Source organism: Cladophialophora psammophila (assembly GCF_000585535.1).
Source record: "Cladophialophora psammophila CBS 110553 chromosome Unknown aczJe-supercont1.17, whole genome shotgun sequence".
NCBI classification, from domain to species: Eukaryota; Fungi; Ascomycota; class Eurotiomycetes; order Chaetothyriales; family Herpotrichiellaceae; genus Cladophialophora; species Cladophialophora psammophila.
Genome location: NW_006912938.1, coordinates 271,041 through 284,185, shown reverse-complemented (window position 1 = coordinate 284,185; position 13,145 = coordinate 271,041). Strand labels below are relative to the sequence as shown.

At 53.6% G+C, this 13,145-nt stretch overlaps 6 protein-coding genes across 6 annotated transcripts; 2 read left to right on the top strand and 4 right to left on the bottom strand.

Moving 5' to 3' along the window:
- Nucleotides 1–106: 106 nt before the first annotated feature.
- On the bottom strand, nucleotides 107–1,754 carry A1O5_09715 (uncharacterized protein; the record flags this gene model as incomplete). The annotated part of the gene is made up of 4 exons (XM_007750294.1): nucleotides 107–232; nucleotides 299–603; nucleotides 626–1,379; nucleotides 1,446–1,754. The coding sequence occupies 4 exons, from the start codon at nucleotides 1,752–1,754 to the stop codon at nucleotides 107–109; spliced, it is 1,494 nt and encodes a 497-aa protein (XP_007748484.1).
- A 1,079-nt stretch (nucleotides 1,755–2,833) lies between these two features.
- A1O5_09714 (uncharacterized protein) lies at nucleotides 2,834–3,277 on the top strand (the record flags this gene model as incomplete). The annotated part of the gene is made up of 2 exons (XM_007750293.1): nucleotides 2,834–3,061; nucleotides 3,128–3,277. 2 exons carry the CDS (start codon nucleotides 2,834–2,836, stop codon nucleotides 3,275–3,277), a joined length of 378 nt encoding a protein of 125 aa, XP_007748483.1.
- A 535-nt stretch (nucleotides 3,278–3,812) lies between these two features.
- Nucleotides 3,813–5,678, bottom strand: A1O5_09713 (uncharacterized protein; the record flags this gene model as incomplete). Its single annotated transcript, XM_007750292.1, has 1 exon — nucleotides 3,813–5,678. The coding sequence occupies one exon, from the start codon at nucleotides 5,676–5,678 to the stop codon at nucleotides 3,813–3,815; it is 1,866 nt and encodes a 621-aa protein (XP_007748482.1).
- Nucleotides 5,679–5,986: 308 nt separating this feature from the next.
- A1O5_09712 (uncharacterized protein) lies at nucleotides 5,987–6,376 on the top strand (the record flags this gene model as incomplete). Its single annotated transcript, XM_007750291.1, has 1 exon — nucleotides 5,987–6,376. The coding sequence occupies one exon, from the start codon at nucleotides 5,987–5,989 to the stop codon at nucleotides 6,374–6,376; it is 390 nt and encodes a 129-aa protein (XP_007748481.1).
- Nucleotides 6,377–8,173: 1,797 nt separating this feature from the next.
- A1O5_09711 (uncharacterized protein) lies at nucleotides 8,174–9,763 on the bottom strand (the record flags this gene model as incomplete). The annotated part of the gene is made up of 1 exon (XM_007750290.1): nucleotides 8,174–9,763. The coding sequence occupies one exon, from the start codon at nucleotides 9,761–9,763 to the stop codon at nucleotides 8,174–8,176; it is 1,590 nt and encodes a 529-aa protein (XP_007748480.1).
- Nucleotides 9,764–10,853: 1,090 nt separating this feature from the next.
- Nucleotides 10,854–12,672, bottom strand: A1O5_09710 (uncharacterized protein; the record flags this gene model as incomplete). Its single annotated transcript, XM_007750289.1, has 4 exons — nucleotides 10,854–11,456; nucleotides 11,506–11,651; nucleotides 11,706–12,532; nucleotides 12,593–12,672. The coding sequence occupies 4 exons, from the start codon at nucleotides 12,670–12,672 to the stop codon at nucleotides 10,854–10,856; spliced, it is 1,656 nt and encodes a 551-aa protein (XP_007748479.1).
- Nucleotides 12,673–13,145: the final 473 nt, after the last annotated feature.

The window sequence follows — 13,145 nt, the reverse complement described above, 5'->3', positions numbered from 1 at the left end:
GCAGTATCGAAATCTACCCCCCTTTGCCCCCTTCAGATTTATCTCCCTGACTTGATCATTATCCATCACTCGGTCAATGATACCTGTCTCGGATGTTCTATCTTTATCAAGCTGCAGCCTTCTCTACGTCCTCTTTCTCCCGTCTTACAAAATCTAATCTTGTGTTGTAGCATGGTCGTATGGGTCCGTGCACGATTGGTTGGAGGTTGTCGCTGGGATCGGTGGGAGCAATCTTCCGTCTTGTTCAGCACGCAGTCCACGCATCCAGGCGCTCTGCTCTCAAAAAGGGCAGACTTACCTTGAAGGTCTTGATGAGCCGCGCCAGAGCCTTCTTCATTTCGATCATTGCCAAAATGCGCCCGATGCAGATCCGCCGTCCGGTACTGAAACCGAGCTCAGCGTGGTCCATCTGCCTGAACTGCTCTTCACTGAGCCCGATCCATCGTTCTGGTATGAACTTCTCGGCAACGGGACCAAAAACATCGGCGTCTCTATTCAACACTGCCGTGCTGACCGAGACATTCGTGCCACCGGGCACCCAGACGCCGTCGATCGTTGCCCCCAGGCTCTGGGACCGTCCTTTCCAGGATGGTCGTGCCAGCTCTGTTCAACCTAAGAGACTCACGAATGACACTGTCTAGGTAGGGAAGGCTGTTCACCTCGGAAAACTGCGGCATGTCGCTCAGTGACGCCGACAGGATTTCCTTCTCGAGCTTCGCCATTTTCTCCGAATGCTGCAACAGAGTTACGAGGATGCCTGCGGTGACCTGCCCGATAGTCTCGCTTCCAGCATGCATGGTCGACACCAGGAATCCTCCTACGTCAGTTGTGTTGATCAACTCGGGTGCCCTTCGACTGGCTGCTAGGTATTTTCCCAAGAGGTCGAGCTGGCTTTCCAAATCCTTTTCTCCCCGCAGTCTCTTCTGCAGCCTTTGCGCCGCAAGCGCGCCCAGCATCGAAGAATTTCCCGTTCTTTGCATGATCGGGTTTTTGAAGAGCAACCATTCCAATGTCGGTATGGCTCCCCAGTAATGCCAGTGCGTGATGCGCTCGGACGCGCCTCCGATTGTGTTCCCAAAGTCCTGCTGTTGGCTCAAAAAAGCTTGGTCTTCTGTGAACGCAATGCGGGAAATGCTGTCAAAAGCCCAGTACCCCAGGGTGGTTCCTATTGCGATGTCGGTTTTGGTGTCCTCCAGGTATCTTACGAGTGAGGAGATTGTGTGATCGAGCTCTGACTCTTGTCGGAGAAAGGAATTCATGGTGAAGGTGCCAAGCAGAAGGCGCTTGACAGCACTCATTCGCTTTTCGTCGAGGATGCTAACAAAAGACGTGACCTCGCGGCCCCGGATCATGACTCGAATCGGAAGATAGAATGAAGACTAGTTAAGTCTAGCGAGCGGGTCCGGAACCGCCAGTGGATGATTCTTGGACTCGATGAGACTTACCTTTGGCATCACATCAGTCGTCCTGTATATCACAGGAATGGCAGACGCCTTGCTGAAGATCAACCGATTTGGTCCCAGCCTGACCACTGGCCCATACTTGTGGTGAAGATCTGTGGTGAGTCGAGCAAAGGTCGTGCCTGTCCAGAATTTATAGGCGAACCAGAAGTCTGTGAATGCTGCGAAGAAGGGACCTGGAGGGTGGCGCAGGCGAACATAGCGCTTGAGGAAGAACGTGACAGTCAACAACGACAGGGCAGAGGCTGTGAACGCCAAAGAATGGCTCCAGATGAGGTCTCCAATCTGCATCATGTCGACGAGTGTTGTGTCATCAAAGATGGGTTCGTCTTTGAGCAGAGTCTCTGTAGGGCCTGGCACGCATTGATGATTAGTTATATATCCAAAGACACATCTATCGCCCCACATGTCGCTGGCAACCCAAAGACTCAGGGGGCCCAATTGCACCCTAGCCTCACTTTACGGTTACCGCATTTGACAACCCATAAGCATGACAACCGGGTCAGCGAACACCAGAATGAGCGGCCGCGTTGCCCCATGTATACACGAGAATCAGAGGCCCGTTCTCCACAAGGTACGCTCGAGGTTGATGACCTCTTTGGTTCGGTGAGGTCCCGTGAATGGAAGACTTGCTCTCTCTCCCCACATCTGACACCGTCATCGTGATCGGTGGGAAGGGTGTTGAAACATCCACGTCGATCGGTTAGAGACTTGATTCGGCCGTAATGGTTGTTCGGATGAGTGCAACAGCGAAGCTCCCCAACAAGGCTTTACCTGCTCTATACCAGAACATGGTGAGAAGAGAGGAAGGGGCCGTGTTAGCTCGGTTCCCATGAGGCTGGATGGGAACTGGCAACCCTGCCGGCGCAAACAACCACATCTATCATGCAAACAAGCATATTTAAATCAATACAACTGAAAAGCCCACAGACCAGCATGGGTTTCTGCAGGCGGGAACCCACCGACTAGATACCAGTGGCGTCCGTTCGCTAGGACACGATTATTTGGAACGGATCTCCCCGGATCTCGAAGAAAAAGGCGGCATGATCTCTCAGCTCCGTCGATAGATAAAGGTGCACAGAATCAATGCAAAGTCTCCAAGCCAATGGGCGAGTGGTGTGAGGCACACCAAGAAATCAAACCCCAATTATGAAAGTTCACGCCAGAGACGTCGGGTCTAGAATGCAGGTCACGCCACGTCTGCTTCCGGCCTCGTACAGATATGGACGTGATGATATCAAGCAGCTGTGTTCTCGCCTCAGTCCGGCTTGAAAACAGTTATACAGCCTTCCTTCCCCCTTCGTCTACTTCGTTGCTGTCCACCCAAAACTCGCTTTGTAAAGGTTTCCCTTGTTCATCACCTCATGTCTACCATGAAGCCGTCCATCGGCCAGATCGCAAAGCCACGGCTCGTGTCCCTTGGTGGGATCAGATGTCATACCTCCAGCAGGATATCGTTAGCACCGACAGCTCTCCATCGAGCAGAAAAGGCATCCGATCTCAAGGCCCACCCGGAGAGCGCCTTCACCCAGGAAAAGTTGCCGGACAAGGCCGGCAACCGGCATTGGACTGAGGAGAATGCCACCCCGAGCGAAGCCGATGTAAGTCGAGGGACACACATTTGCATTGCGACAACAGCAAGTTGCTCGGCTCTCGATTGCTGACAGCGACTGTTCCAGATCAAAGCTGACCGCGAAGCGAGGGTGGAGGAATCATCGGCAAAGGGCCAAGACAAGAAAGTCCAAAGCAGCGACGCATCGATGTCATGGCACGACCTGTTGATAAAATCGAAACTCGGCGTCAACCTGCAGCTCTAAGAGGTCGCCACAAGGGTTCTCTACGACCATGGATGGTTAAGGCGCGCAACGGGGATCAACAGCAGTGCTATTGGTTTCGCTCAAAGCCAAAAAAAAAAATTTTCCCAGGGCCTTGTTGGCAACTACTGGAATGTCAAGTCGGGGTTTTCGGTGTGATGTACTCCTCTCATCAATGCGCCCACCTACGGCCGCAAAACTTCTTGTCGTCCAGTTTTTGTGGATCTTGCGAGTTCTTCAAACCCTCTCTCCTCCAAGACCGTGAATGGATCTCGACGTTGACTGTCCCTTGAGTAGTACTGTACCGCCGTTTTCTCGAGGGAAATTCCCATGGTTCGGTCGTCAAAGTCGGTCTTGAACCTCCGCAGTCTGAGCTTGCTCGATTTCGCTCTCTTGCTTAATCTTTGCCATTGCTGAACAATGCCTTGGCTGGCATTCTAAGGGACTGATCTAGCTCTCTATATGAAAGGACTGACTATGACGGATCAACTTCTACCGTCCCCAAGATCCACATCAACGCCTCCAAACAGACTGAATGCTATACAAACCAGTAAACCTCCCCCAGCACAATGGCACTGGACACTACAATCTGCATCAGAAGCGGCAACAGGTTCACTCTGGCGAACTTCCATTGACTAACACGCACGCCCTTGTCCGCGAGTAAACCCCTCCAGAGCAGCCCCGCCAGAGACCCGGCGAACGTGTAGCTGAATGCCCCGATGTTACTACCCATTGCCACAGTATATATTGCACTAGGCAATACCCTCGGATCACGTTGCACATGGTCGGAGAGCATGAACTGAGGATCTCGGATAATCTCCACGAGGATGATTGTCGCACCGATATTCGTCCCGGCCAACGGGCACAGGAACGCAGCGCTAACGAAGCCGAAGAAAAAGACTGTTGCGGGGGGGGATGTGCATGCACGGGCAAACCCAGTTGCGAAGACCCGGATCCATCCGCGCTGAGCGAGGCCGCGGACAAGGATGAATTCGGCCATTGCGAAAGGGAGAAGTGGGATGGGGAGGAGGGAGACGGTATGCGCTGTGGAGGGGAATCGTGATAAAAACGCGCGGAGGAGAGAGGTCAGTGATTTGTGCCCGGCTTGCGTGCTGGGCAGGGATTCCTTGTTGACTTGATCCCTTGCAGCAAAGTGGAGAGAAAGAGGCCGAGATTTGGATCCGGTAGGTTGGGTGTCGCCCGTGGCTGTTATATTTTCCTCGTCTTTTGCTTGAACTGGCGGTGATGGTGATGGGGACTCGGAGGATTCGGATAACGGGAGCCCTCCTTCTCGATCTGAAGGGTCATGCAATTGGTCGCCCTGTGGGAGAAGGACCTGGATTGGTCTCGACCGCCGCTGGTCCATCTCCGACATCTCTGCGGCAGAATCCCGTGACTGCTGCCGAACAATTTCTCGACCAACCTCCGGATGAAACCAGTCGTTTATAATATTGAACAACAACGCCGATACTCCAGCTGGCGCGGTGACCATCCAGACCTCGACCGCCTGACCCGGCACGAAGCTCGTACCGACAAGCACAGACACCGTAACCAGCATCAAAGCACTAAGGAAGAACGCACCTGTGCGGTCACGGAGTTTGCTCCACGGGTCGTCCGTCAATGGAGTCAGCGTCTTGGGGATCTTCCTCCAGAACATGCCTAGAAGAATCGGATAGTTCAAAGCCGCTGGGATCAGAGAGGGAAGAACTGTCCACTTAGTGAAGTCGGCCAAGTAGTTGAGCCCAAAACTCCCCGCGATGAGAATGTTGGTCGGATTACTGCTCACCAGGACGGCAGAGGCAGTGTTCGCTGCCATGAACTCTGCAAACACCCAGGCCGTAGGATCAAGCCCCGTATGCTGGCTCAGGTATGCTAGAAAAGGCGTGCCAGAGAGGATGAGCGGGTCGTTGCCCACGATACACGCCGTGAGCAGAAAGAAGGCGTAGAGATAAGTGAAGAGCAGGCGGCCGGAGCTGCCGCCACGTTTGGAGATGTAGAATGCGGTAGCCTCGAGAGCGCCGGTGCCGTCAAGGGCAATCGAGATGTAGGCGAGCGAGATAAAAAGAACAAGGACGTCGTAGGGTTTGACAGTTTCATCTCCGACAATACCAAGGCGAATGGTAGAGCCATGTATAGTCGTTGTCGCGAGGAGCAGAATGACGGCGATGACCGGGGCGGTGGTGAGCGACAAGTGGACGTGGAGCCGACGGTTGGATAGGGCTTTGAAGTCATTGAACCCGATGACTCTGGTGTTCAGCAGCATTGAGAGTAGAAGCCGTTGGAGAACCGCCGGCAGCGGAATCTTGACGGGCCAGATAACCAACAGGGAGACAACGCAGAAGACGGCGAGGATAAAGCCGGAGTGGCCATTGAGATAATCCTGTTGGCCATTTGTGCTGGACATGCCCCTTTCAGGATGGCGAAGGAAGATGTTACGACGACGCAGGTCACATCCATAACGACAATGTACAGTTCAGAACAGTGCGACGAAGAGGAGGAAGGCAAAGGACGGGCGGGTGGAATCCCGGGCGGGCGCCGAGGATGACGTCGATGGCCGCAGAGCTTGGCATCTTGGCATCATCCGCCATCAAACATCGGTCCCTCGGATTGTTCTTCCTCTCCTCTTCGCCAGACCGATCCTTCAGCATAAAAGTACAAATCTCCGTGGAATGACTCGCCTCCGACTGCTCCAGACCCGCCGTTCCAGCCACCATGGGAGTAGCCTTCCGCACCCTCCATGCTCCAGTCCTCCTTGTCGCTACCTGTCTCACCTTCGGCGGCATGATACCCTTTTGGAATCCCCATGGCGCCATTCTTGAATTCGGGCTTCCTGAGCGCATTGCCATCTCAGAGCCTGCTCACACCAGCTTCATAATCAGCGGGGCTCGAGTTTCGGCCCTTGGAATGGCAATCTGGGTCTTTTATCTTCAAGGCAAGCTGGCGGCGGTGGACACGATCCTGGCGCTGCTCCTCTATGTCGGCGGCGCTGATGCCTACGTTTGCTGGCAAGAAGGTGTGCCTATGAGCGCAATCTTCAGAGCGGTTTCGGGCATTGTTATTGGAGGCTGGGGAATGCTGGGCTTGACTGCACGACAGACTTGATACTGTTAAAAGGCCCATGTGAAGGGCAAATCGCCACAGGAGGACTATTCTCCTCGGTGAATAAATTCATTGCTGCTGCGTTTCCAGCCTTCCTGGCACTTCAACCCAACGTGCGTCATCATAATCTGCAGAACCACTGGACATTCTTCAAAAGCAACTTGCCGTCGATGAGAGACCTTGTCCGCCTGACGTCCCACCCAATACACTCGCCTATTGATCGCCTGGTCCTCCCCATCACTGATGAGGAGAAACTTGACTCGCAAACGCCAATTGTTAGCACGAATGATTCCGCCGAGCCTTGGAATTCAAGCCTTACTTGCACATAAAGAGGCTTGTGTTCGTCGGATAACCATTGAAGAGTCGTCGTCAAGTACACCTTGCATTTCTGGGATTCCCTGTCCAGAAGCGATAACAGTTGCCACATTTTGAGCCGGTCTGCCGGCCGCACGTACTTCGCGTCATCAACGCCACTTAGGAATGCACGGGATGGCTCCTAGTTTCCAGAGGTCTATCCACTCCTGGCTGCAGAGATCCTCGCGATACTTGTGCAGTCTTCTGGCCCGCTCTACGTGAATCTCTTTCACATTCGGAAACTACACGGGAAGGCCATCCTATTTCGCAAACCCAAACGAGGCGAAGTGCGTGCTGGCGCTGGTGAAGCCGAAGAAGGTGATCTTTGTGACCTTGTTTGATAGCTCAGCAAATTCGGTGTCTTGGTCAATTGTCGGATCGGACACCTAAGAAGCAGCAAAGGTGGCCACTGAACGAATTCTCCTCTCGCCCCCCCCCGATCAACGTCGACGACCCAGAGAAGGAAGCTCAGGACTGATGATCCAGCACTAGTCCGTAGTCTGGCCGTCTTTTTGACAATTGGGGTGTTCAGATCCTGGACGCGATCGCCGTACCCGTCGAATTGCAGTGGTGAGGTTGGCAGAGAAATTTCTGTTGGATATGATGGATATACGAATATGGAGTTTCAGGAGCTTGCAGCTATGGCTTTTGGCACTTGTCTGTCCGACCGAGAAGCTTCTCAAGCTGTAAGCAGTCTGACAAGATTAAAGTCTGAAGGCTTTGGAAAGACTGTCAATGACATAGTTGGCATATTGACGCTCACAATTCCAGACCCGAGCACCCGCCCATCTACCCTGAAGCCCAACACAGAAATTCTGAGCCGCAGCTGTGCGTCCTGAGGTCGACTGGGAGAAAGTCTGGAGGGACCCCAAAACTTGGCCACCCCTGGTTCCCAGTTTCCGGCGTCCCGACTCCCAAAGTCTCGAATCTTTGGAAGGACCTACCGAGCCTCAGTAGGTAGGTGTTCGTAGCTCGCTGGTACCTCAAATGACCAAATTCCAAGAGTCATTCAAGACAAAAGTACCGAGTACGAGGGGAAATTGATACACAGAGGTTGTCGCAGTCCTCAGACCCGATATCGGGGTCGCGCCCGGATTGGTTAGGCGGCGAGCTAAAACGTCGACCAATCGCAAAATTCAAAGAATGTTGCAATAACCCTTCTCGCGAAGGCGTTTTGCTCCGCAAAACAGTGGCCCCTGCCCCAAGCCGATGGGTCTGAGAACTGAGACAACAGAAAGGCCGTCGCTTGCATGATCGGATAACCTTCCCTCCAGAACCAGGGGCTAACGTACTCGGTAACACGTATCGAGGTAATATCGAGGCCCGCGAGGGATCGAGGGATCGAGGGACCAAGGTATCTCCGAACAATGAGCATATAGACAGTCAGCCTTCTCCGATCCAGTTCGACCAGTGACATCGGCAAGGAAGTCCCCAAGACCGCGATACTCAATAAGGCACATCCCAGTCATCATTTGCGTGCATATCGCGCTCCTCTTGCTCTTCCTCCCATCGACACCGCGCGTCCTGACATTCTCCACATGTTTCCCATCGGATACGTCCGTGCAGGTCGCCGTTTGTAATGTTTCCCCAAGATTCGGGCACAAACAGCTCTAGTGGCTGGTCGCGCTGTGGATGGGGCTCTCGAAGACCGTTCCCGACGGCGGGATGCAGTGCAGACATCTGGGGCAACCCTTCTGGCCAGGTGAGTTCCCAGCCATCCTGCGGACCGCCAGGGCCGCGCAGATAGATGTGTCCGTTCACTTGGTTCATGTGATTGATTGTGGATGCCTCCCGATCGAAATGCTCTCCTGAGGGCTCCGAGTTCCGAGGCATTTCCAGGTTGCCAGTTTCCATCCACCCTGCCCAGAACCGGTCACGGAAAGCCCTCCCGATCATTTCGATCAGATGGTTGGGGACGAGACCTAGCGGCGATCCAACCACATCCTTCTCAGGATACCACTGGCTCAGTCTCTTGGGTTGATAGAACCCATTTATTCGACGACCGACGAGATATTCATATTCGTCACACCAATTCTGGTACCGTTGCCGTCTCAAAAATGGGGCCGTAGGTCCTCCAAGATCGTCCAGCAGGTAGTCCAACCACAGATGCATGCTGTCCTCGTTACTCAGGATATAGTCATCGTCGTCGAGACAGCCCGTGCCCCGTGGATCACAGCCAAAAGGCATATTATGCTTAGTGAACAGGTCGAGCCTCCGGAGCGCTTCGTCGACAGTCCAGGGTTGATCGTCGAGTGTGGATGGCGATGGCGGGAGCTGCACATCCACCGAATCAGCGTCTCTGATGCGCCAGAAAGCCGCTAGAATAATGTCAAGGTCGCAATGGTGGAAACCGGATCTCAAATTGGTGGGGAAGGTCGTCTTTCTCTCAGCATTCCAGGATCGATAACTAGGAACACTGCGATTCCAGAGTCTTTCTCCATCAGCATAAGGAGATTCTGAAGTCCAACTTCCAGTGCCGGCGCTATTCGTATCCGCATCTCGGAATTGGATAAGTATTGGCGGTAATCGGTTGCTTCTCCTCACTGGCGGAAGATGGTAATCCTGTGGAGACTCCGGGAGTCTGTTGCGACCCCTCCACTGCGGTAGCAGCGCCGTCATCAACGATGTGCACTGCTTCCACGCCCTCAACAACTGACCTGGGTCCTGGGGATCTGGCGCATCCACCAAAATACGAATCGACTTGAACCGGTCGATGGGCATCTTGTCCAGCACAGTGTCTCGATGGTACGGCAAACACTCCACTACCCGGCCGTTCTGGTTGAGGATCCTCACTCTTGACAGTGGATCGGTTGGGTCTACGTGGAACACCAACTTGAATTCCTCGTATAGCAGCGGGATGAATTCCCCACATAACTGCTTGCTTGCGCGAAGGATGCCGACCGAGCGGTTGCCGATGCAGTGCAGGAATACTTGGTTGCGCAGTTCCGATGGCAGTGTCGACAAGGTCCCCAAATGTAACGTCTTGGGTGGTTGGGCTGTTGGTGTGGGAGGTCTCTGCAAAGTTGACGGATCCATCGCGCCTTCAAGGGGCCGTCTTTTGTAAGTGTTGGGGACGAGGTGGATGTCTCCTGCGCACGGCATCACGACTGATTGCTGGAGGGTATCGAGGATATGGATATCAAGATTTGTTGTAGAAGGTTTTGTCGAAGGCGACCTGCGAGACCGAGATTCAAGTAGGAAGAGGATTTGAGGATGGAAGTGTAGTGCTGTTGACTTGGATGGCAAGAATGTCTTCTTTGACTGCAGGTGCGCTCGATAAAATATGTGTTTGAGGAAGAGGTGTTCAGTTTGATACGATGCAGCAAATAGCAGATGTCGCCTTGATATATAAAGGTTCGCTTGTTATGATTCTCACACCAAGGACTTTCTGGTTCGGTGACCTTCCGTGGTACCGGCTCGAGCCATATCCATCGTCTGGGTCTGAGAGTCTGCTACCAAAGTTTGAATGCTGAGTTCCAGAGGGTCCGTGAGAAAATTACAAAAGGGGCAGTGCTGGGCCCACCATCAAAGAACATGTCTTTGAGTTTCAATGTCTTCGCGCGCCACCGTCTCCGCCAGCGATTCGCCTGTCTTAGCAACCATGGCAATCCATATAGAGCAGAGTTTGTCCGATGTTGAGCCTCATGGCCCCTTCATGATCCCAGCCTTGGCTTGGCAATCCACCTGAGTCAACATGCACCTAACGCCCCCGTCTAGCACGGCCGACCAGACCCGAACGGATGAAAAGAAATCCAAGAAAAGGGGGAAAATACAATGAGAGGAGAAGATTTCGTGGAATTACGTTCAGCTCGTTTTCACCCCCCGTCATTATCTCCCGAGGAGTTTTGTCACTGCTTCTGCTTTGACGGGTCCACTTTTGTTACAGATTGGAGCAGCCCCACCACGTGTCTGTATACCGACTGCTGTATTATGATGCCTGGTCATTGTACCAGTCAATCCTTTGACTCTCTCTCCACGTTTGAAACATGTTCAACCTCCTAGCTCTGTTACTCCAAGGGCCTTTTCGTATTCCGAATATTCACAAGGTAACGTGGCTGACTTTCCCCGTCCCTACCTTGTGTCATTGTGTGCCTGTCCTATCAAGTCCGCTTCATACCTCCCCCTGTTAGATTTTCCTCGACTGTATCCTAGCCAGACCTGCTGCACAAGTGTTGTTGTACCAATTCATGTCGATACTGTCAATCCAGAACTGACTGACCTGGCCTTGAACATTGGCGTAGAAGCTCAGGGTGGACATCTTGTAGAAGAGATAGTTGAAATCGATCTGGGTGAGCTGGCACTTGTTGAAGTCCGGACATGGAGGAATACGGAAATGCTGAGTGGCTACTACCACCTCCATCTCTGTAACGTTGTCCCACTGATAAGCTGTGGCAACAAAGTCGCATATCTTGCTCAGATTTCTGGACCCGTTATCGCATCCAACGTAGGCGGAACTGGCGCTGAACCAATAGTTGTTGTCATAATTGCGAGGTCCGGCTCCGAATGAACTGGGTGGGATGGCACCCGCACTCGGAGAACCGCTCACAGCGTTGTTGAGTGACGGGACAAACTGAGCGAGTCGGCCACCTGACTGTGGAGGGAAAGGCTCGGTCGGCGGAGGTACGTAGGCCCATCCATCGCCCCAGAAGAAGTGGTCGTATGGATTGAAAATAGGTGGGAAGTCCGCGGTGTCATTGTCGGTGGTAGAGAAAACGGGTAGGTCATCGAACTACCCTGGTCAGCAAGCACTCAATCTCAGAAGCCTCAAGGATACCTACTCCAATTCGGAAAGGACCAGTTTCGCCACAAGCAGTTGGCGTTGCGGCCGGCGATGAGGAGCTGGACCAGTCGGTAGATGTCTGAATCGTGACAGACCCTCCGGACGTGGTAATGGGGCCAATACCGGGGACGTAAGTAGGAGTCGCTGGGGTTTAGTCAGCAAGTTGTTTTGAGAGCGAGCATGGCCGGGTGGACTCACTGGTCGTTTCCCACGAGGTGAAAGTCAGTGTTGACCCTCCGGCCCAATTGTTGCACCATCCAACCTCTTGCCCTCCAATTGTTGCAGAAATCCATACGCAGGTCTGTCTCTTCTCCAGATCGTCTCCGGCGACTGACATTGGATCATAGCCATATGCGGAGGTGTCGTAACCATAGGCTGGTGTTCCATATCCGTTCGTAGGGGCAAAGCTCGTTGCGTAGACCGTGGAAATCTCCGTGACCGTGGACGTGTACAAGGACTGAGTTGGCTGGACTTCTGTTGACGAGGCGAGAGGCGCAGGCGGTCCGTAAGAAGTGCCAGTGCCAGCTGCAGACGCGCCACCGATAGGAGAGCCGGTCAAAGTGTCATTCCAGCCAGCAAATGGACTCGAGAAGGGCGTGTGGAAAGCGCTGTGTGCAGTATTGTTCTGGGCTTCCTGTCGGGCAGAGGTGATGGCCGGGACAGGTAAAACAGTGACCGTAGTGACTTCGGCAACGATAAACGCTGACGGCTGGAAGGTCCAATCGGTGCTGGAAGGACCCTTGGACATGTAGAAAACGGATGGGCCGGTGTTGGGGATTTCAGTGGCTTCGTAGCCAGAGACTTGGACAGAATGAGTGAAGGTTTGAGTGGCAGGGATTGGTCTAGCAGAAACAGGATTCTCGATGCTCAGGATGCTGACTTGGGCCGTGTCCAACACAGCCATGGAACTCGCAACTGCATTTGGGTCTTGTTGAAGGATAGTGACGGTTGCAGGGGCTTGAATGATGGTTTGAGTGACTGTGGCGTAGTTCCAAAGGGTCGCAGGAGAGCATGGTGGATTTGGCCTGCCGGACGCCAGTCAGTGTGGGAGTCAGATGAGTGAGAGGATGTCGAGGGTTGCTTACGCTTGTCTGATGGGCAAGACACCGGCTTCACAGAGTCCAGAGACTGCACCCAGAAGGAGGGCGGGGACTGCGAGTCTCATGGTGACAGCGCTGTCGATGTTGTTGTCGTCCGTCGCTGGCACTCAATGGGTGATTTCGGTCAGTTGCTGAGGAGTTGGGAGCCTCTTGGCTTTGAAGAAAAGAAGGAGTGATCAGATGATGATGATGAGAGAGGGAGGGAGGGAGAAGGTGGATGAGGACAGGCCGACGGAGACGAACGAGTGAAGTGACAGGCTGGCAGGCAGAGGAAAGAGAGAAGACGAGAGGGTCAGAGGGGATTTAAAAGGAGGGTCGACAGGATGGGATCAGAGAGGGTTGGGAAGTTGGGAAGCTGAGAGTGCTGAGGACTCAAAAGAAGGGCGAGTGAGCCGCTGGTGAAAGAAAGACCGAATTGGTGATGGAGCGCAGTTGACCACTTTCCCACTCTACGTCTCACTCCCCTGCTCTCACCTCGACCTCAGTCACCAGCGAGCCCGACAGCAAAACTCACCCTCAAAGCCTCCTTCTCCCGCAA